The sequence below is a fragment of the Amia ocellicauda genome, chromosome 2 (genome assembly GCF_036373705.1).
Source record: "Amia ocellicauda isolate fAmiCal2 chromosome 2, fAmiCal2.hap1, whole genome shotgun sequence".
Lineage (NCBI taxonomy): Eukaryota > Metazoa > Chordata > Actinopteri > Amiiformes > Amiidae > Amia > Amia ocellicauda.
In genome coordinates, this window is record NC_089851.1 from 47,497,654 (window position 1) to 47,521,984 (window position 24,331).

Sequence of the window (24,331 nt, forward strand, 5' to 3'; positions counted from 1 at the left end):
AGGGTGGATTTAGAGTGAATTACTGAAACAAAATGTACTATACAATTAATTAAAAAACACATCTCAATATAAATAAGGTGGAAAAGATTGTAAATAATAAAAATACAATTGTACTTGTAACGAAATGGTTGAAAAATGCATATTTATGTTTTTATGTAACATTTACTGTAATACAGCAGACAACATGCATATTCTGTAATTTCTGAATAGTGGAGTCAACCAGAGTTTATCTGCACAACATGAATATAACATAATAATAAAAAAAATATATATATATATATATATATATATACACTCACCTAAAGGATTATTAGGAACACCTGTTCAATTTCTCATTAATGCAATTATCTAACCAACCAATCACATGGCAGTTGCTTCAATGCATTTAGGGGTGTGGTCCTGGTCAAGACAATCTCCTGAACTCCAAACTGAATGTCTGAATGGGAAAGAAAGGTGATTTAAGCAATTTTGAGCGTGGCATGGTTGTTGGTGCCAGACGGGCCAGTCTGAGTATTTCACATTTTGCTCAGTTACTGGGATTTTCACGCACAACCATTTCTAGGGTTTACAAAGAATGGTGTGAAAAGGGAAAAACATCCAGTATGCGGCAGTCCTGTGGGCGAAAATGCCTTGTTGATGCTAGAGGTCAGAGGAGAATGGGCCGACTGATTCAAGCTGATAGAAGAGCTACTTTGACTGAAATAACCACTCGTTACAACCGAGGTATGCAGCAAAGCATTTGTGAAGCCACAACACGTACAACCTTGAGGCGGATGGGCTACAACAGCAGAAGACCCCACCGGGTACCACTCATCTCCACTACAAATAGGAAAAAGAGGCTACAATTTGCACAAGCTCACCAAAATTGGACAGTTGAAGACTGGAAAAATGTTGCCTGGTCTGATGAGTCTCGATTTCTGTTGAGACATTCAGATGGTAGAGTCAGAATTTGGCGTAAACAGAATGAGAACATGGATCCATCATGCCTTGTTACCACTGTGCAGGCTGCTGGTGGTGGTGTAATGGTGTGGGGGATGTTTTCTTGGCACACTTTAGGCCCCTTAGTGCCAATTGGGCATCGTTTAAATGCCACGGCCTACCTGAGCATTGTTTCTGACCATGTCCATCCCTTTATGACCACCATGTACCCATCCTCTGATGGCTACTTCCAGCAGGATAATGCACCATGTCACAAAGGTCGAATCATTTCAAATTGGTTTCTTGAACATGACAATGAGTTCACTGTACTAAACTGGCCCCCACAGTCACCAGATCTCAACCCAATAGAGCATCTTTGGGATGTGGTGGAACGGGAGCTTCGTGCCCTGGATGTGCATCCCACAAATCTCCATCAACTGCAAGATGCTATCCTATCAATATGGGCCAACATTTCTAAAGAATGCTTTCAGCACCTTGTTGAATCAATGCCACGTAGAATTAAGGCAGTTCTGAAGGCGAAAGGGGGTCAAACACAGTATTAGTATGGTGTTCCTAATAATCCTTTAGGTGAGTGTATATATATATATATATATATATATATATATATATATATATATAATCTTCGTCATGGTCAAACATTTGTTAACTAAATATGTCCATCTGTAATCAATCTTAAACTTGTTTAAGGTAGTTGTTGACAATAGCATCTCTAATTGCATGACCACTAAGTCTGTCATGTAGAGAGAAGTCCACAAGTGGGCCTGGATCCTCAACAGGAGCAAGGGGCACTGGAAGCCCTATAACTGGGGTGAATACACAGATGTGGTACTAGAGATCATTGGTGGCCAGGATTCCCAATCACTGCAAGGGATACCAAATGTTCCACAGGTAAACATGTATGTGTTGAATCAGCCTGCAGTCAAGAGGTCACAAGTCTGCACCCCTGTTGAACCAGAAGCTGGACCCTCCGATAGCAGTAGGCCTACACCACCAGCTACCTTTTAAAAATGTTCAAGCGCACCAGGAATGCAGAGAGAAGAGAATCGGATGCCTTTTACAATGTGAGACAAAGAGGGCAGAGGTGCAAATCCATCTTGCAAAGGAGCAAATACAACTGACTCTACTTCAGCAAACAGAAGCCAGACTTCATATTCAGCTCCAGCATGCCTGGGGATGCTCTGCCTTTGAATGAAGAGGAGGCCTGAACAGTTTTTTGTTGTTGTTGCAGTATTATGTGTATTTTTGTACTTTACAAATGAGCTTTAGATCAGTGATTCACAAAACCCTAGAACCCACGTGACAATCGCTTCGTTCTTTTTTCTCTTGTTAATATAAATGAGATGTATTCGAAACTGCAGTACTACCCATACTACACAAACTACATACCAGTATTACTGAAATGCTGGTATGTAGTATGGGTAGTATTGCAGTTTCGAATACATCCAATTTATATTAATGAGAAAAACTGATTGACTTCAGATGTCACTCGTAGCCTGTCTAAATTAAAACATCAGATTTGTATAAAGCCCATTAGTGTATTGTGGGGGGGGCTTGGTGCAATAGGTAGCACTGTGGAGTAGTGGTTAGGGATCTGGTCTCATAGTTGGAAGGTTATGGCTTCTAATCCTGGGTTGGGCAGTGTTCCAGTTAGATTGCTCTAGTAAAATGCCCAGCTGTATAAATGGGTACAAATGTAAGTCGCCCTGGATAAGAGTGTCTGCTAAATGACAAATAATGTAATGTAATTTTGAGAAAAAAATATATATATATTATTTTGTAGGTTGGAGCTCCCGTTCGGGAATCGAACGTAGCACATCAGGTGCTCCTCCATGCATCTGCACATAAATAAGGACCTCGAACTAATATATGGAGATGTTTTGTTATTGATTAATTCAGGCATCACAACAGGAGACGTTATGGGAATTTCTAGTGTACATCAGCGGCGGAAACAGCTGATTTCCAATGAAGACGCATATGTCTAATTGGTGCACAAATCGAAAATTGTGCATACTCACCCGAAATAGATCTCTGTGAATGACAAGCACCAGAAACAGCATCTAGTTTGCCTGCATAATGTCGGTTGATGTGAGAATTTGAGCTAAGTTTTTCGACTTCAAAATTACTCATTTCAGGTCTCCAATTTTCAAAATGTTCAAGCCAGGCCATTAGGGGGGCCCCCGAGGTTATTGATAACATAGTCTAATGGTGATGAATGCTGGTTGGAGGGGCCCCCTGGGAATTTTTGCCTAGGGCCCCAACAGACTCTAGAATCGCCACTGGACCATCACTTAAATAAAAGTTGATGGATATAACAAAGTTCAAAAGTCATGTCAGCAGGTAATGGACCAGATTAAATTTAAACAATGTATTTTGAAAATGGATGATTACACTGATAATTTACCTTTTTTTTTTTTTGGTTCGAAAGAGTACTATCCCCCCATCTACCGGCATGCATGTGGACCTCTCATTTATTCTGCGTTATTGTTTTTTTGTCCACCATCATTTAAAGTGTTGTGCAATATAATGCAAATGTAAAAAAACTAATGTTTTGAAAAACATCTGCTGTTTGGGATGTTTTGCTAAATGCACAGAAAACCCCACAAGTTGAATGTAAGCTGTGTAACTGAAAAGTGGTATATCACAGAGTGAACAACCAGTCTCTGGGATCATTTAATCAATCTAAATTATTATGCATAATTGATTAGGCTTAATGGGTCAATTGCAACGCACTGAAAGGAGTGCACTGGAGATGATCCCGTGGTTAGTGCGCAGATCTGTACTTATTATTATATATTGAAAAATATATAATGTTGACACAAACTGTAGAAGGGAGTCTTTAACTTATAGTTAACCCACTATTTAATACAAATTAAAGTTAACACACATACGTCACCATACAGTTTATTATGAGTAAAATTAAATCAATAGCCTAACTATATACACTGCTCAAAAAAATTGAGAACACTTAAATCACACATCGGATCTCGATGAATGAAATATATTAAAGATCAATATCTTTACTGTATAATGTGTAATTCGTTGAGAACAAAATGACGTAACAACGGTCAATGGAAACCAAAATCACCAACCGATTGAGGGCTGGATTCAAACTCACACCGAAAATCAAAGTAAACAATTGAAATCACAGGCTGTTCCAACTTGCCAGGTCTGGGGAACGTGAGGGCCAGTCAATGGCATCAATGCCTTCATCATCCAGGAACTGCCGACACAGTCTGGCCACATGAGGCTGGCTATTGTCCTGCACCAGAAGGAACCCAGGGCCCACTGCACCAGCGTAAGGTCTGACGATGGGTCTGAGGATTTCATCCCGGTACCTAACAGCAGTCAGGGTACCGTTGGCTAGCACGTGGAGGTCTGTGCGACCCTCCAAGGATATGCCTCTCCAGACTATCACTAACCCACCGCCAAACTGGTTATGCAGGATGATGTTGCAGGCAGCATAACGTTCACCATGGCGTCTCCAGACTCTTTCATGTCTCTCACATGTGCTCAGTGTGAACCTGCTCTCATCTTTGAAGAGAACGGGGTAACAATTGGGGACCTGCCAATTCTGGTGTTCTCTGATGAATACCAATCGAGCTGCATGGTGCTGGGCTGTGAGCACAGGTCCCACTAGAGGATGTCAGGCCCTCATGCCACCCTTATGGAGTCTGTTTCTGACAGTTTGGTCAGCAACATGCACACCAGTAGCCCACTGGAGGTCATTTTGTAGGGCTCTGGCAGTGCTCCTCCTGTTCCTCCTCACACAAAAGAGCAGATACCAGTCCTGCTGCTGGGTTGATGCCCTTCTACAGCCCTGTCCAGCTCTCCTCGTCTCTTGGTATCTCCTCCATGCTCTTGAGACTGTACTGGGAGACAACAAACCTTCTTGCGACAGCATGTATGGATGTGCCATCCTGGAGGAGCTGGACTACCTGTGCGACCTGAATGGGCTGCAGGTATCGCCTCATGCTACCAGTAGTGACAAGGACACTAGCAAAATGCAAAACTAGAGAAGAATCAGTCAGGAAGGATAAGGAGAGAGCAATTGTCTGTGGCCACCACCTACAAAACCATTCCCTTTCTGGGGGTTGTCTTGCTGTTGGCTCTCCAGTGCACCTGTTGTCACTTTCATTTGCACCAAAAAAGGTGACATTGATTCACAATCACTTAGGCTTCCTAACTGTCGGTGGAAAAGCGCTAAAAGAGATCTTAAGAAAGGGATCAGGAAAGCAAAGAGGGAAATAGAAAGAAACATAGAGTGAGGGAAAAAAAATATTTGATCCCCTGCTGATTTGGTACGTTTGCCCACTGACAAAGAAATGATCAGTCTATAATTTTAATGGTAGGTGTATTTTAACAGTGAGAAACAGAATAACAACAAAAAAATCCAGAAAAATTTCAAAAAAGTTATAAATTGATTTGCATGTTAATGAGGGAAATAAGTATTTGATCCCCTATCAATCAGCAAGATTTCTGGCTCCCAGGTGTCTTTTATACAGATAACGAGCTGAGATTAGGAGCACTGTCTTAAAGGGAGTGCTCCTAATCTCAGCTCGTTACCTGTATAAAAGACACCTGTCCACAGAAGCAATCAATCAATCAATCAATCAATCAATCAGATTCTAAACTCTCCACCATGGCCAAGACCAAAGAGCTGTCCAAGGATGTCAGGGACAAGATTGTAGACCTACACAAGGCTGGAATTGGCTACAAGACCATCGCCAAGCAGCTTGGTGAGAAGGTGACAACAGTTGGTGTGATTATTCGCAAATGGAAGAAACACAAATTAACTGTCAGTCTCCCTCGGTCTGGGGCTCCATGCAAGATCTCACCTGGTGGAGTTTCAATGATCATGAGAACGGTGAGGAATCAGCCCAGAACTACACGGGAGGATCTTGTTAATGATCTCAAGGCAGCTGGGACCATAGTCACCAAGAAAACAATTGGTAACACACTACGCCATGAAGGACTGAAATTCTGCAGTGCCTGCAAGGTCCCCCTGCTCAAGAAAGCACATGTACAGGCCCGTCTGAAGCTTGCCAATGAACGTCTGAATGATTCAGAGGAGAACTGGGTGAAAGTGTTGTGGTCAGAGGAGACCAAAATGGAGCTCTTTGGCATCAACTCAACTTGCCGTGTTTGGAGGAGGAGGAATGACCCTAAGAACACCATCCCCACCGTCAAACATGGAGGTGGAAACATTATGCTTTGGGGGGTGTTTTTCTGCTAAGGGGACAGGACAACTGCACCGCATCAAAGGGACGATGGACGGGGCCATGTACCGTCAAATCTTGGTTTAGAACCTCCTTCCCTCAGCCAAATCAAATACTTTTTTCCCTCACTGTAGCTCTTGGAGCTAAAACTAATGCAAAGAGCTTTTTTCAATACTACAACAGCAACAACTAACAAGATGAGTATTTCACAGAGGTTTTTACAAAAGAAAAAATGGATAGCATGCCACAGGGTAACAATCAGTTCAGTCAAACCCTAAGAGAGATCAGGATAAATGAGGAGGAGGTATTAAAGGTTCTAACAGAATAAAAAACAAACAAATCACCTGGGCCAGATGGTATATTTCCAACAGATCTGCAGGGACACACGGACCCGGGGACATGGAAAGGCATTCAAGATGGAGAACAGGAGACACTTCTTCACACAGAGAGTTGTCACAATCTGGAACAAACTACCCAGCGATGTGGTTGAAGCTGAAAATTTGGGAACATTTAAAAATAGACTGGATAGGATTCTTGAATCACTTGGTTACTAATGGACACCAAACGAGCATGATGGGTCGAATGGCCTCCTCTCGTTTGTAAACTTTATGTTCTTAATTGATGAATTCAGGCGTCACAACAGGGGACTTGCATTCAATTTGAAACTCCTACATCGGTTTCAGCTGCTGATGATTTCCAATGAACAGCTGCTAGTTTCTTCCTATAATAAATGTAACCACTATTTATTTAAACAATTACATTCACATTGTGCACACATGCCCCTGGGCTTGTCCCCACAGAAAATCAACACCACACACTACCACCACTAGGTAAGATTTTCTCATCGCAAGCCGATTACCTTTTACCTTGTTGTTGGTCTCATCCAGATGTTGTCCAACCAGACGGCGCTCTCACCACAACAGGCGTGTGCCTCCGCCTGGCGCCACAATCTAAGGGTCAAGAACAAAATTTGGAAACACGCAGTTTCTTTTCATGTGCAAAAATATACAATCTTCAGGGGATGCAGCAGGGAGAACGATGGGAGGCACAGGCAGTGGGGACTTTCCATTTATAATCCAATCCAATGGCATGTTCCACCATGCGTCAGGGATTGCCGTCTTCTGACCATGGGTTCACAGTTCTTGCAAGCCATTTTCCACCCACACCTGGAATTGCCATCTTCTGGTCACAGGTGTGCCATCCACTGTAAAAAAGAAAGCCATCTTTGCCACCACTGCCACACACTTTCCTCAGTCTCGTCCAGGTCCCATGCACTGCACTCTGCAGCCTTCACCCTGGCTCCAGTTCAGTCCGCAGCATAACCTGCTGCCTGCTGGAGGTGGCGCTCTCTCAGCTAGGGGTCTGCAGGTACAGAGGGCAGAGGCAATGCGACCCCGGGGTCTGTGACTCCTTCCTCCGTCCGTCCGGATGTTCAGGAATTCCGGAGCTCTGGGGCTACCCATCTTCTGCCTGTGCTGCTACCAAGCTTCCACATGGACAGTCAGGGGGCACGGGTGCACACGCACACGCACACGCACACGCACACGCACACGCACACGCACACGCACACGCACACGCACACGCACACGCACACGCACACGCACACGCACACGCACACGCACCATCCACTTGACCCCCAGGCTGGGCACCGGGGCACCTCATGCGCTGCCCAGCCCCATCTCCTCCCAAGAGAGAGTGGCCTGTGCTCCAGCCTGCCACATATTCTGCTGGACCACCCAGCCTTTATCTACCTGGGGGTCAGGGCTTGATTGAGGGTTTGCAGTGAACGGTGTGTCTACGAAGGCAGGTGATTGGCTGGGTGGTGACGTAATAAACAAAACACACGTGCAAATAATAAACCAATTAAGTGAATAAGTAATTAAACCAAGCAAACCAATAAGAAACTACATATGCATATAATAAAAAGTGTCTGTGACACTAGGTCAATGTATTAAAACAAGTTGTACGGATACAGCATTTAGTCGCCATCATCCATGTCCCGGCCGTAACTGCTGTCAAACAACGATATGCCAACATCGACCATACGTCACCCCGCGACCTGTCCAACCACGCCAACATTTATTTATTTATTTATTTATTTAATAATAATAATAATAATAATAATAATAATAATAATAATAATATGTATATTTTAATAATAATTAAGAACACTGATTGGTGGGCGGGCCGGAGTTTGAGTGACAGTAGTGTACTCTAGGTATGCGAGTAATTCGCGGTACACTTTACAAACACTGTGACGCGGGAATCTCTTGCTTGGAATACAATCTTCCAAAAACATAAGACAAATTGCAGAATTGACTGTCTTCAAACAGGTCCGTGTGTCAGTGCTGGCATGTGCACAGCATTTGTTTCATTGTTATTTTAGAAAAAAGCGAGAAGTGTTTGTTTGCCAATTTAAGTTTCAGAAAAATGTTGTTTTCTAGATTGCAGAGGTTAGAAAAATATTAGCAATTGAAATGGTTCAATGTTCAAAAGATGATACATTCGTTTTTTTGTTATTCTGATTTATTTATTTAAATGTTAATAATCTATACTCTATAATTGTTATTTTCAGTTTGAACAATTTCAGACTAGAAAAAAAATGTAATTGCTGTTGATTTAACTGAATTAAGACGAAGTGTGCAAACTCTTGACTGCCACTCCATATATATAAAAACACAATCCATTTAAGGAAGGATGGACAGCACCTCCCGTCCAAAAATAGTCCGTATTCACCAATTTCACAAAAAACTATTTATTTGTATTCACATTGGTGAATACCGACGGGAGCTATATCCTTCCTTAAATTGATAATCTGTTTTATATAAACTCCCTGGGAGTTTTTTTTTTAAACTAATGTAGCGCCAGGAATTTTTGAAACTCTCTCTCTCTCACACACACACACACACACACACATATATATATATATATTAGAGAGAGAGAGAGACGAGTGGGGAGATTTCAATAATAACAAACATTGCAACTGATTAATCTGCATAGTATATAATTGCCCAACCACACAATTTATACTTCCAAACGTCCTGTTTCATAAAGGAAGCTCTCTGTTCGTGTGTATCGAACTCTAACCTCCGGCACACTTTCCCTGAAACCGGATGTTCCAGGTACGCTGGTGCAGCAGGAAAGCGGCCATGTCGCAGATATCCTTCTCTCTGTGTTTACCGGTTTGAATCGTCTGGCACCGGGGATCATCTTATTTTCTTGGTCAAAACAGTGCTCAGTGTTACTTATAAGATTTAAAACTCCGTGCTACCAAAATTGAGGGGGTTGGTCTGAAACGCTGGAGTCGGTTTCAGTTTTATTTAAAGAATCTGTTTTTTCTTTGGAGGAGGAACTTGTTAACCGGTGTCAGGGGTTTCCTTTATTGTAGTGACGTATTAGAGCGACAGACAGAGGGCATGTGTAGTAAACTAGATTGCAACAAAAAAGATTTCGTTTTTATCTCTATATATATTCCCATATTAAAAATATGAAATTTGGACCTACCTTTACATGTGTTCCGTGATCTTTACAGAACGAATAAAACCAAAGACGGAGTTTTATTTTTTTTTATTACTTAATGTTTTATTGAATCTGCCGGAGTTGAACTGAACAGTGTGCCGGATAGACACTTCCGTGTTAGACAAGAGTGCGATGGTGGCGAGCAACAAGAAGTTTATGAACTGCGAGAAGGGGGTGATTTCTTTCTGCATTTTATTCTTGTAGAAACTTTTCCCCCTCAAGTCGACGGGTGGGAATTTTCTAACAAGTCTTCGAACATTTGTTTTCTGGAATTCGTGTTAGGCGTTCCAGTTATCCTGTGAAATACCCACAACATGGGGTGGATTACAGGGGGTGCTTTTTAATTTTGGTTTCGTCGCGTGTTTTCTGTGAATATATGACTGGAGGATTGTACTGCATAGGTGATCAACCATCGAAATACAGGTATTTTAACTAGTTATTTAACTGTCATTGGATTGCGCTGTTGGGGATATACATAAACGAAAGAAAACCAAACGCAGAGGATCCGGCTGATTAATAAATGCCGAGCTCGGAGGTGGTGAAAGAGGGTCGGGGACGGAGCCCCTCTGAGCAGAGAAAGCCCCGACAGGAGAGGAGGAGTAAAATACCCAGTGGCGGCGCACAATCACAAGGTGAAAAACACCGAGACAAGCAGCGATCGTCGTCTTCTCGGCGGAGGAAGCGAAAGCAAGGAAAGGAACGGGCGCATCATCTGCCAGAGGATCCTAGCAGCGAGCGGAGAAGCGTGTTTGAGAGGGACGGTGAACTCCGGACTCTGGTGGAGTATGACGATGTCAGTTCCCAGTCAGAGCGCTTCTCTGGAAGTCCTTCTCCCAAACCCGATCACCAGAACCCGCGACTGTTACTTCAGCGGCTGGGCGAAACGGAGCTTCTGGGAAGCAGAGGGTCAACCCCAGGAAGGAGAACGAGAAAAGAGCGACCCTCCTCTCAAACCACGAAAGAGCAGAGCAGCCAGTTTACAGAGGGAAATAAGACCGAGAAGGAGCACAAGAGAAAGGACCACCATAGCAGGGAGAGGGATTCTTCCAGAAGCGGCAGCTACGGTAAGCAGCACAACAGGGATGGTATGCGAAATAGTGATAGTAACGGCAAGAAAAAAACGTTGTTGCCACTGCCATCATTGGACAAGAAAGAGTCTAAATCGCACAAAAGTAGGACGAAGCCTGAAAAGGAGCCACCATCTGCTTACAGAGACACTCCGAAAGCATATAGAGACGATCGGGAGGAACCCAAGGCCTACAGAAAAAGACATTCAGTGAGTCCGGGGTTCAAGGAGGATAGTCCGCACAGAGCCCCTTACGCCCAGAGTTATGGGTACCAGTCCCCCGGTGCTGGTTATAATCAGTTTATTTCGAGGAGGAGTCCCAGTTATAGTAATCGGAGACGTTCCCCAAGTCCTGGTTATTGTGGCCGGGATTTAGAGATTTATGGCGTGTACGGCATCTCAAAGTCCCCCGGCTCCTACTCAAACAAAAGACAGCGCTCTCCCATTAGTCCATACAACAGGCGCAGATCCCCAAGTTACAGCCGACATAGTCCATACGAACAAGGAGAAATTTCTTCCAGTCCATACAGTAACCGGCGAAGATCGAGAAGTCCCTACAGAAAGTCCTATAGCCCTTGTCCGGATCTGAGGTAAGTCGACTTTTTCCATTAAACATTCACATTCCTATTTCAAGTTACTGACACTGTAAAAAGTTACTTTGTACAGTTGAATAACGTATCACGCATTTGTTTTTGATAATCAAAACTTAATAGTTTTGTTTTGAGAGACGAGACCTGTCACTTGTCAACTTTACTTTCGTGTTGCCTTGATGTAGGCGAACTACTAGGCCTGATAAGCACTGCATTCAGGCATTACGTTGAAGTATTCAAATAAGAGTTGAGTGGTGTACACAATGTACAGGAATCACCACTTACAGTATTTTCACGGTTTTATGACTACAAATACTCATCAATAAATCTTTTTTTTACAATTAGTGCCTGACAGAACTGAACCCCGACGTGAATGGGGATGAAAAAATATATGTTTATCTCTCTCACTCGCTATCTAGGACGAATACATACTTATGAATAGCTAATCAAACATTGATATTTATACTTGCATCTTTTAAAGGACTTTAACGTTGGTCTCGTCAATACAATAATATTTTTAAAGAAATCGACTGGTTCGTTTATATATTATACCCTTTCAGAGTAAAGTGTGTTACAGGGAAGTTCAAGGTGTCTGTGTGTGCATTCATTTTAGGCCCTCATCCTATACATATTTTTGTCTTTGAATGGTGTTAATATTGATGTTTCCCATTTCCACAAAACTGTTTTGTTGATAATACAATTATACTGTTATACTGGTCTTCATTATATACATCTGGTTCAACAGATTACATAACCTTATTAACGTTTAGAAATGTATATTTGTATATTGGCCTCTTAATTTCATGAAGTTTCTGAACTAAAATGAGTGATTATGACATGCACGTTTTAATGTAATGCCTTATACAGAATATAACTACATTTGAAAAACACATAATTTGCAACAAACAAAGAGGTCATGGACTTTAAAACTTTACTGCACAATGACAGTTCCATTTGAAGGTACAAATATAAAAATGTAAGCTTTGCATGAATAATATACAGCTAGTAATATTCTGAAGAAAATAACAGGAAACTTTATTTACTAATGACTCAATCAGGGGCCATTGAGCCCATCTTGCATGTTCAGGTTTTAGTAGCTAACTGACCCCAAAATGTGCTAGTAGTAGTTAGGAACCATCTGTCTAAACAAGCACTTCCTATTTTATTATGTTAAATGTACCTAAACTTATTTTCTGTCTTTAACCTCTGATGCTTGTTTAGTTATTGATCTTGAGTAGTAGTAGAATAATTGTATCATATCTCTTTCAACAGTGTTCATGATTAAAGAGATTCAGTACAGCTATCTTTTTGGATTAGCCTAGACAAAAAGTTGCTCTTTATTGATCAGCAATGTCCTTCTTATGGCAAACATACTAATAGTTTACAGAATTAGGCTTTCTTAAATTAGGTTTTACAAATGTATTGTTTAAATTTAAAGGTTAATTTAAATTCCACTCTTCATTATAGCCCAACATTCTAGCATCCTCACGTTGTCTAGTATACTTCTTATAAGCAGGAAGAATTGACTACTGCTAATGTATTGTTAGATTTCCCCCCCTTTCTTTGGTCATCTGTAACACACTTAAATGTACAGGGTTTGAACTTATTAATTAAAATGAATAAGAGTAGTACTCCTAAAAGTGCTGCTTATTACTTCTTTTATCATTATTCTTTGTTTTACACAGTTCAGTTATTTCTCAGTCCACGGTCATCTCTTCTTGGATTTCTACAGATTTCAATTTTAGAATTAAGTAATTTTTTCTGGACAGCCCTGGTTTTATTCTATGTAATGCATTTAGAGCTGTCAATGATTTGCGAACAGTTCCAATAATATAATTTTCTCTGTTGTTCTGAAAAACACAAATCCGCAACCTCTATGCCTCTGCATAGTAGATCAGTATTGAATTAACCTTATAAAGGCTAAGATCCTGTAGTGCGCTAAACAAGTGTTGAGAGGAAACAATGATTGAAGCAATAAAGCAAACTTTACAAAGCAAACAAAACATTTGAAAGAAAGAAAAAAAGGCATGACGAATAATTGTTTGTACAGTTAAAGCAGTGTCACAGTCTGTGATATTACAGACATCAAAGGTAATAAGGAAAAAATGGAAAAGCAGGGTGTAATATTTTAAGTCTAATACATTTGCATGTTTGAAACAAAACCGTATATAATTAATATCTTCAAGATATACTTCATGCTTTTTAGATAATCACAATGTTGTACTGTACTCAATTGTAGTTCTATCAATATGTCACACATTACGAATTTAGCATAATTATTTGGATATTGACACAATTTGCTCAAATGCACTTGTTCTTAAACTTGATTTGTCACTGCAACAACTGCAAATCAGATACAATTACTGAAACTACACTTACGTCATTGTTACTCAAATAGGCCTTGGGATTACAGTAGTCTGAAAATTGTAGGCAAACTCGATAGTGCATAATTAAATGTTGGGATGGTGCTGCGATGTTGCAAGGCAATTTCTTTAATGCAGCTGATTTTAAAATAAGACTTATTTCAACCAAGAAACTGCAGATTTTTGTGTTTTATTGGTGTTTAATGTCACTGTTGCTTGTTCAAATAAATTAGATAAACAAAATCTGACTGATCTAAATCTAAATCCCCTAAAATACAATTACCATATTATCCCTTATAGCAATTAATTCATACATAACTTTAATTGTGACAGAATTAAGATTAATTGTTTTTTAGTTGTCATTTTTTTGCTGCTTTAATGCTATTACATTGGCAGTTTTCTAATTGTTGGGTACTACTCCTTTCTTAATTGCCTGTTTGAAAGAGCCTAGTTAAAGTAATTTGAATAAAATTCCTGATTTCCTTCACCACAGCTGGACAAATATTATCAGGTTGTAGTGACTTATCTGAGGACTCCCTAGTGTCATTAATACTCCTTCCAATTTTATTGACGGTATGATTCAATACTGCACCCAGTCCAACCTGGTCCTGGGACACTTTTGTCATTTTCTTCCCTATGTAAAATGTGATTTTTATATCCTTTTATCTTTTGATTCCTATCACGTGACTGAACTCTTTGTATTATTATATTGTTATAAAGCCCTTTTTGTCTCAATAATAGTTACTCATGTGACATTCTCAGAAAAAAATAGGACAAAAATGATTAGTTTTGATTATTGAGACACTGAAGCTTGGACTAAACCATTTAGTTACAGTGAGGGAAAAAAGTATTTGATCCCCTGTCTTTTTTTATACAGGTAACGAGCTGAGATTAGGAGCACTCCCTTTAAGAGAGTGCTCCTAATCTCAGCTCGTTACCTGTATAAAAGACACCTGGGAGCCAGAAATCTTGCTGATTGATAGGCGATCAAATACTTATTTCACTCATTAACATGCAAATCAATGTATAACTTTTTTGAAATGCTTTTTTCTGGATTTTTTTGTTGTTATTCTGTCTCTCACTGTTAAAATACACCTACCATTAAAATTATAGACTGATCATTTCTTTGTCAGTGGGCAAACGTACAAAATCAGCAGGGGATCAAATACTTTTTTCCCCTCACTGTATGGTTCCTCACGTGATAAGCAAATTACACTGAATGTTTTCATTCAGCAAGTAGGTGGTTTTATACTGCCATTTCTGATCCGGATCAACTGCATCTGTAGCATTTGATCATTATCAGAAAAGGCTGTGGCCCTACTTCCCATATTATAAATAAAGTACTTAAAATTAACACAAAATGGTTTGTTACTTTATCATAGCAAAACAATTGTATTTTAATTCAAAATGCTTTGGTTGCAAAACAATATGCAAGTGCATTGGTTTTAGCCTACTTGTTTGAATAATTTGTAATTAGATAAAATGACCAGCTTTTATTTTTTAACCAAAGAACAACTTTAATTAAAAAAAAATGTCCCCATTGTGGTGTGAAATCTTAAAAATACATTGGAACAAAAAAAAGATAAAATGATACAATATGCCTGCTTCTTTCAGTTCACAAATAACAATATCAATAACTACTTCCACTAAAAGTTCAAAGCAGCATAAGCAGGTTCAGCTGGTTACTTGAAATTGGAGAGACTGCTGCATTTAACTTGACAGTAGTGATGTTGCCGTTTCATAGACCCTGTTCACACTTATTAGGCCGGCCCTGGGCCGCCTCAAATTTAGGCCGGCTTTTTTCAGACACCCCGTTCACACTTTCAGTTTTAGGAGGCCTAAGTGCGTTCACATATGAAAAAGCGAAAAGCCGGCCTAAACGAAATGGATACCGGGAATAAACAAATCTGCTCAAACAAACCAGTGACGCAGGACATTAGGTTTGCTTACAGGTGTATGCGCTGTGTTTAAAATCACAACTTATTAATATCGATTGGCTATTGTTCGGTTCTATATTTTATTTGAAAGTAATCTTAACCCTTTGCAGCCGAAGCTTTCTAAAATAATTAAAAATGTGCTGGTTCAATGGGGAATCTAATTCATATATTTCTCTTTTCTTCCCTTTCAATCTTCGGTTCTGCAAGTCTAAAAGTGCTGTTATACAATCCACCCGAAAGCGAAGCACCTTTATTAGTACATCTGCATTAAATCACAATAAATCGTGTGCATTAGTATGCAATCGTCTGCATCGAAAGCAGCCTCTGTGTCTATAGTGATTTCAGACAGCAGCGCTGTGCACTTCCTGCGGTTTCTGTTTTAACTTTATCTTCATCCACATTGTAAACAGCGGTTTCATTTCTGCATCGTCCCAGTTTTTACCTCTAACGCTGGCATTTGTGATTGTACTTCTCAGCTCAATCTAACTGCATTTCGGATTGCATAGTAAATAACCGGTCTCGTATTAAAATGCACTGGTTTGAATGGAAACCTGCTTCGGTTACATTTATATTGTTTTAATGCAAAATTTGGATAATTAATAAAGTTATGGTCCCTTTCACGATGCAATTTCCACGTGTAAAATGCATACTGTTAAATTTCAGACTTCAATCATACTTAGTACAAGAACAAACAATAGCAAGTTTACCAGCTACACACTTTTATTTTAATCGACCGAGTAGTTTGAACTGTTTACATTATAACTCATTACTTAGCCTAGACTTTTATAATATATATATAAAGATGTGAGCTAGTGAAATGTAACAGTACATTTAAGGCTATAGATCGATATGACATTCAAACAATACAGAGACAATACTGTGTGTCCTGCAGTGGTGCAGCTGTTTCGGTGCCCATGTTTACTCTGTGTTTATTCTGTGTTTATTCCGCGTCTCTCAGACACGCAGTCTCTGGGGGCGGGGCTTGAGTTGCATCACACGCTGACGGTTTTCACCCGGCCCAGGGCCCGGCGCGTTCACAGTTACATTTAGGCCGGCATTAGGCCGGGTGGAAAGATTTAGGCCGGGTCGAAAAGTGGGACCAGTTTTGACCCGGCCCTGGGCCGGCCTAAATCTTTGACCCTGTTCACATATGAGTTAGGCCGGCCCTGATCTCAAGTGTGAACGGGGTCATAGTTTGTTTTAGACTGCCTTTAAAAAAAATCTATATTCAATACATTTTTATTCGTATAGCACCCTTCACAGGGTAGCCACAGAGCATATTACAGAATGATAAACATTCAACAACAAAATATATAATAAACCATTAGGCATGGAGGAGAAAAAAACAAAAAACTCCTATAGATGGCAGATTAGTATAGGAGAAAATAAATCTCTGGGGATCTACGGCTTAAGGCCTTGGCCAGGGATGGCAAACCTATGGCACGCGTGCCTACAGCACACCAGGTGAGCGACTATCTGCTTTTTTTTAATGTTTTTTTTTTGCCACCCCACCCCTCAATTGTTTGAACTGATTGGCACTTTAGAAAACCAGTCAGTATATTTAGCAATGACAGCACTGCCCCCCCAAGTAATTGAGCAGCAGGTTGGGTTCTTCCACATTTCTGCATAGATCTGCAGAATCCCACCACTCCCACTGGTGCAGAACTACGGAAATCTGCACTTCACGAATGCAATCTGAATGTTATGATGACTGTTTATGCTGCTGTGTGGCACTCAGGGACAGGGAGAAAGAGATGACAAAAACTGTCTAACCACATTCACACTGAAACAATTGCCTGCAATTTGATGGTAAGTTCTGTGTGAATGGGTTCTTGCTGGCAAATTGTTGCCTAGTCTAATTGCCGGCAATTTTCCGGCAACGTGTCTGTGAATGGAGCAGGAAAATAATTGCCAGCAAATGACGTGTCACGTCCTTGCTTGTTCGACACAGTGCTCAGCAAATGGATGTAACCAATCAGAAGAAGGGTGCATTTTTGTGACTGCAACACAGTCACCTTTGTGACACCTGTCAGTGGGTGGGATATATTAGGCAGCAAGTGAACATTTTGTCCTCAAAGTTGATTTGTTAGAAGCAGGAAAAATAGGCAAGTGTAAGGATCTGAGCGACTTTGACAAGGGCCAAATTGTGATGGCTAGACGACTGGGTCAGAGCATCTCCAAAACTGCAACTCTTGTGGGGTATTCCTGGTCTGCAGTGGTCAGTGCCAATCAAAAGTGGTCCAAGGAAGGAAAAGCAGTGAACATGACAGGGTCATGGGTGGCCAAGGCTCATTGATTCACGTGGGGAGCAAAGGCTGACCCGTGTGGTCCGATCCAACAGACAAGCTACTGTAGCTCAAATTGCTGAAAAAGTTAATGCTGGTTCTGATAGAAAGGTGTCCGAACACACAGTGCATCACAGTTTGTTGCATATGGGGCTGTGTAGTCACAGACCAATCAGGGTGCCCATGCTGACCCCTGTCCACTGCTGAAAGCGCCTACAATGGGCACGTGAGCATCAGAACTGGACCACGGAGCAATGGAAGAAGGTGGCCTGGTCTAATGAATCACGTGTTCAAGGGGTTGACTTGGACTCCAAATTCCCCAGATCTCAATCCAATCGAGCATCTGTGGGATGTGCTGGACAAACAAGTCCGATCCATGGAGGCCCCACCTCGCAACTTTCAGGACTTAAAGGATCTGCTGCCGAAGTCTTGGTGCCAGATTCCACAGCACACCTTCAGAGGTCTAGTGGAGTCCATGCCTCGACGGGTCAGGGCTGTTTTGGTGGCAAAAGGGGGACCTACACAATATTAGGCAGGTGGTCATAATGTTAACTGATTGGTGTATAATATCTATATGCAGGCAAACATGTTACACCCTCACACTGGGTTAGTTTCAAACGGGGTTCAGTTCAGTTCATTTGCTTTGAAACAATGTATCAGTGTGCTGGCTGTTCACAATTATGTACAAACATGCTCAGTTTGTTTGGAAACTAACTCGGGTTCGTTTTTGTGGTTCACTTCCATGTTTTCTCAACAATTTCTGTTTTCTGTGTGAATGGATCCTTGCCGACAATTTTCCGGCATTGAAAGCCAGTGTGAATGGGGTACAACAGGAAAATGGCCAAAGGTTGCCTGCAATTTTCTGGCATTTCATTGTGAATGGGGCTTCTGTATGGAGCGCCATTTGTGCCAAAAGTGTTCGTCCGTCAATTTGGTAGTTCGTTCGGAAATTCATCAATTTGGCCATACAGTAGTAATAGACAAATAGACAAACAGACCAACTTCCATGCAAACTTCCAGACGGCCCGATGAACTTCCAGAAAAACCAATGAACTTCCAGATGAACAGACCAATTGTCAATCATGCACTGTGCCAAACCCACTTCAGTCCTTCTTGCCAATCGGAGCAGATGCGCCTATTTTAACCAATAAAACTCCAGGCTCAAAACGGCTTCAGCCAAATAGGCACAGTTTATTAGAAAGGGCATTACTGGCGTCTCTGTGTAACCGTATGGAAATTAAAATCACCATTAACATAGGCTCGTTTATTAGAAGGTTAATTGTTAGAATAGGCAGGGCTTAACCACAGCTTTGCCTAGAGTAAATAAGTGTTTAATCACTATATATTTTACACGCAGCGTAACACATTTTTAAAATATTTGAAACTGGTGTTTATCAAAGACATTGTTGTAAGTCCTTAACCAAATACCTGTGCTCCAAAACACATAATCTCTATACTGTTTGAATATCCAGAAGACACTGGCTGAATGACATCATGAGAAGACAATGCTTGATTGAAGTAACCTCTCGGACAGAATAAATACAAACTAATGATTGCTTCATAGATAAACTGAAACAATGTATACTATAACAACATGAAACTATTAATATATACAGAATATAAAGGAAATTTATAAAAGTAAATTTTCCCACTACATGGTAAACAATGGGGATGTGTCTGTTGGACACATGGGAAAGAAGCATTTTGCTTACCATTATCTCCTGTATCAAATGGAGAAATGGCCACATATTCATATTGAACACTATGACAATTTTAAGTTGGCAAAATACAGCTGTAAATTCTAAAAAATTAATTATGCCTATGATTTGTATAGTACATTTGTAAAGAAAGAAGAAAAAAAAAAAAAAACAACAATCAGGCCACTGTGAGTGTCACAACATTAACAAAAAGTGCATCATACAATTAATACATCATTTAAATGTTGCAGTATTGCTACAATGCAGTAACATGCGTGAATCACATTTCATCATGCATTACACTGTAAATACACAGTACACTGCAGCAGAGGGACTCATGGTTGGTGACATCACACACGTGCACTGCTTTCTATCACCCATTAGCAGACTGGAGCTCACATGTTCTCCAGACTGCAGAGGGATGGGGGGTGGGGGAGGAGTTCAAGGTGGGGGGAAGTTAGCAGTGGATACAAGTAGTGGGAGCATGGGTGGGATGGGTTCTGTCTGCCCATAGTTTTTTGATTATGTGAATTGCAGTTTTTTTTTTTGGCTTATTTGCTTAACATAATTACAACAAAAAATAGATATTCTTTACTAAAATTGTTAGCCCCAGTATAAACTTATAAACATCCCTAATTTATAATTGGCACCCTTGGCACTTAGCAATGTAAACAATGCTCCATCAAGTTGGATGGGGACCTCTGGTGAACAGCAATTGTCAACTCTTTCCACATATTCTCAATTGGATTGAGGTCCAGGCTTTGGCTGGGTCACACCGGGACATTGACCTTTTTGTTTTTAAGCCACTCTAGTGTGGCTTTGGCTGTATGTTTGGGGTCATTGTCCTGCTGGAAAATGAGCCTTCTCCCAAGTCCCATGTCTCTTGCAGACTTCAGCAGGTTTTTTTTTCCAGGATTTCTCTGTACTTTGCTGCATCTATTTTGCCCTCTATCTTTATGAGGTTTCCAGGCCGTGATGTAAAGAAGCATCCCCATAGCATGATGCTGCCACCACCATGCTTCACAGTAGGGATGGTGTTCTCAAGGATGATGTGCGGTATTAGGCTTGTGCCTAATGTAGCACTTGGCGTTGAGGCCAGAAAGCTCTAATTTGGTCTCATCAGATCATACAATCTTCCTCCACTTGGTCTCCGAGTCTCCCACATGCATCAAATCTGGGCTAGAGTTTGCCAGAAGGCAAGTTTTTTTTTTTTTCTCACCTCCTCCAACAACAGCTTTCATTTTGCCAACTTTGTGAAGCACCCGGGCTATTGTTGCAGTATGCACAGTGTCTCCCAGCTCAGCCGTGGAAGACTATAACTCCTTTAGAGTTGCCATAGGCCTCTTGGTGGCCTCTGACTAGTGCCCTTCTCGCCCGGATTCTCAGTTTTTGAGGATAGCCTGTTCTAGGCAGATTCACAGTTGTGCCATATTCTCTCCATTTCTTAATAATGGGCTTTACTGTGCTCAATGGCATATTCAGTGTCTTGGAAATGCTCTTATATCCTACCCCTGATTGGTGCTTTTGAAGAACCTTATTCCGGATTTGCATTTAATGTTCCTTCGTCTTCATGATGTAGTTTTTGTTAGAAATTGTAATAACCAACTGTGGGACCTCCCAGAGACAGGTGTATTTAACCTGAAATCACATGACACCCCTTAATTGCAGGTGGACTCCAATCAACTAATTACTAAACTAATTAGTTTGGGCAGAAAATCGTCCCTCTAGTTCTCTAGCAACATACCTGCGCTGGCCAAAAACTTGTCCTGTAGTCCTCTGTGGGTTAAACATACTGTATGTGAAGTAGGGCTGTGTGATATGACGATATATATTGTATGACGATAGAAAAACGTCTATCGTTTCATATTATGCTCTATTGTTTATATTGTGGTGTCGCAAATCCCACTCTTTACGGCAATATTTTTCGTCATTAGGATGGTTTGCGTTCTTCCCGGTTCTTCCACACGTGCCGGATGCAGCAAGAAATGTGCATCAGAAACACAGACAGACATGGAGGAGAGTGAACTGACAGAATAACCAACATAAACAAGAGATTCTTTAATGCGCAAGCGCACGTTGCGCCCCGTTCTCGTCGCCGGGCTAAACTCGATCTAATTTAGATGGATAAAATTTGTATAAAATTAAAGAATAATTGTTTGTATTTTAATAAATTGGAGAGCAATGCAAACGGATGCAGAAAGTTTCATTTTCTTTTCATTATGACGGTGAAGTGGTACAACAGCTTTTATTATTATTATTTGTATTATTATTATAACTATTTAGTACGTGCTGTACTGGTAAGTAGAATCGAAACGCGACAGTCAGAGAAGAAATGTCCCTGTATAGCAGATGTTAATGCACCACTATAAACCCGACTGTGGGAAATCTACCTGAATCTGTACCATTTTATAGCACATGTGTTGCATGATTACTATTACTTGTGTTATTGTTATGTTATGTGACAGTAAATCATGTGTATGTGTGTGTGTATATATATGTGTGTATATATACACTCACCTAAAGGATTATTAGGAACACCATACTAATACTGTGTTTGACCCCCTTTCGCCTTCAGAACTGCCTTAATTCTACGTGGCATTGATTCAACAAGGTGCTGAAAGCATTCTTTAGAAATGTTGGCCCATATTGATAGGATAGCATCTTGCAGTTGATGGAGATTTGTGGGATGCACATCCAGGGCACGAAGCTCCTGTTCCACCACATCCCAAAGATGCTCTATTGGGTTGAGATCTGGTGACTGTGGGGGCCAGTTTAGTACAGTGAACTCATTGTCATGTTCAAGAAACCAATTTGAAATGATTCGACCTTTGTGACATGGTGCATTATCCTGCTGGAAGTAGCCATCAGAGGATGGGTACATGGTGGTCATAAAGGGATGGACATGGTCAGAAACAATGCTCAGGTAGGCCGTGGCATTTAAACGATGCCCAATTGGCACTAAGGGGCCTAAAGTGTGCCAAGAAAACATCCCCCACACCATTACACCACCACCAGCAGCCTGCACAGTGGTAACAAGGCATGATGGATCCATGTTCTCATTCTGTTTACGCCAAATTCTGACTCTACCATCTGAATGTCTCAACAGAAATCGAGACTCATCAGACCAGGCAACATTTTTCCAGTCTTCAACTGTCCAATTTTGGTGAGCTTGTGCAAATTGTAGCCTCTTTTTCCTATTTGTAGTGGAGATGAGTGGTACCCGGTGGGGTCTTCTGCTGTTGTAGCCCATCCGCCTCAAGGTTGTACGTGTTGTGGCTTCACAATAGCTTTGCTGCATACCTCGGTTGTAACGAGTGGTTATTTCAGTCAAAGTAGCTCTTCTATCAGCTTGAATCAGTCGGCCCATTCTCCTTTGACCTCTAGCATCAACAAGGCATTTTCGCCCACAGGACTGCCGCATACTGGATGTTTTTCCCTTTTCACACCATTCTTTGTAAACCCTAGAAATGGTTGTGCGTGAAAATCCCAGTAACTGAGCAAAATGTGAAATACTCAGACTGGCCCGTCTGGCACCAACAACCATGCCACGCTCAAAATTGCTTAAATCACCTTTCTTTCCCATTCAGACATTCAGTTTGGAGTTCAGGAGATTGTCTTGACCAGGACCACACCCCTAAATGCATTGAAGCAACTGCCATGTGATTGGTTGGTTAGATAATTGCATTAATGAGAAGTTGAACAGGTGTTCCTAATAATCCTTTAGGTGAGTGTATATATTAGGGCTGGGCGATATGACTTAAAAATATCTCTATTTTTAGAAGTTTGGGCAATACACGGTATATATCTCTTTCTTGTTTTTATCCAATCAAGCCACAAAATAAGACCAAAGACATTCAAACTACAAGTATTTCGTTAATCCTCCAATAAGCAAAACTAACAAATACTACATGCAGGCTGTCATGGTAAATATATGTAGAATGCAACACATTACAGGGCAAGTGTTGTGTGATTACTATTAGGTGTGTTATGTTGTTATGGGATATATATAAGTTTAAAAATAGCTGGCGTTACAATAGTTTTATTAAATCTTAAATGATCCCAGGGATTTTATATAGAACAATTATCCGGTCAAGGAAGGACAGCAGCTCCCGTCTAAAAACAGTCCATATTTACCGATGTCTCAAAAAAAATGTATTGGAGAAAAAGTGAACATCATAATTCTTACGCGTTTCAACTTATCTTCCTCAGAGCACATATATACATATACACAGTATGATTTACTGTCACATAACAACGATAACACAAGTAATATTAATCACGCAACACATGTGCTGTAAAATGATTCAGGTAGATTTAGCACAGCTGGGTTTATAGTGGCGCATTAACATCGGCTAGACAGACATTTCTCCTCTGACTGTCGCGTCTCGATTCTACTTACAGCACGCATCGTGTGCGCTTGCGCATTAAAGTATCTCTTGGTTGTGTTGGTTATTGTGTGTCAGGTCTCTCTCCTCATGTCTGTCTGTGTTTCTGATGCTCATTTCTTGTCGCATCCGGCACGTGTGGAAGAACCGGGAAGAACGCAAAGCGTCCTAATGACAAAAAATACTGCCGTAAAGATTGCAATTTGCGACACTACGATATAGCATAATATGAAACGATAGACGTTTTTCTTTCGTCATACGATATATATCGTCATATCGCACAGCCCTAATATATATTTTATACACAGTGAGGGAAAAAAGTATTTGATCCCCT

At 40.8% G+C, this 24,331-nt stretch overlaps 1 protein-coding gene across 1 annotated transcript in view; it reads left to right on the forward strand.

Annotated features, from left to right (window-relative positions):
- Positions 1 to 9,210: 9,210 nt before the first annotated feature.
- The window catches only part of cdk13 (cyclin dependent kinase 13), a 55,536-nt gene continuing 40,415 nt past the window's right edge, over positions 9,211 to 24,331 (forward strand). Inside the window, exon 1 of the mRNA XM_066687261.1 lies at positions 9,211 to 11,330. Within this exon, the coding sequence (XP_066543358.1) occupies positions 10,195 to 11,330 (1,136 nt within the window). The 5' untranslated portion in view covers positions 9,211 to 10,194. The remainder of the gene's footprint in view (positions 11,331 to 24,331) is intronic.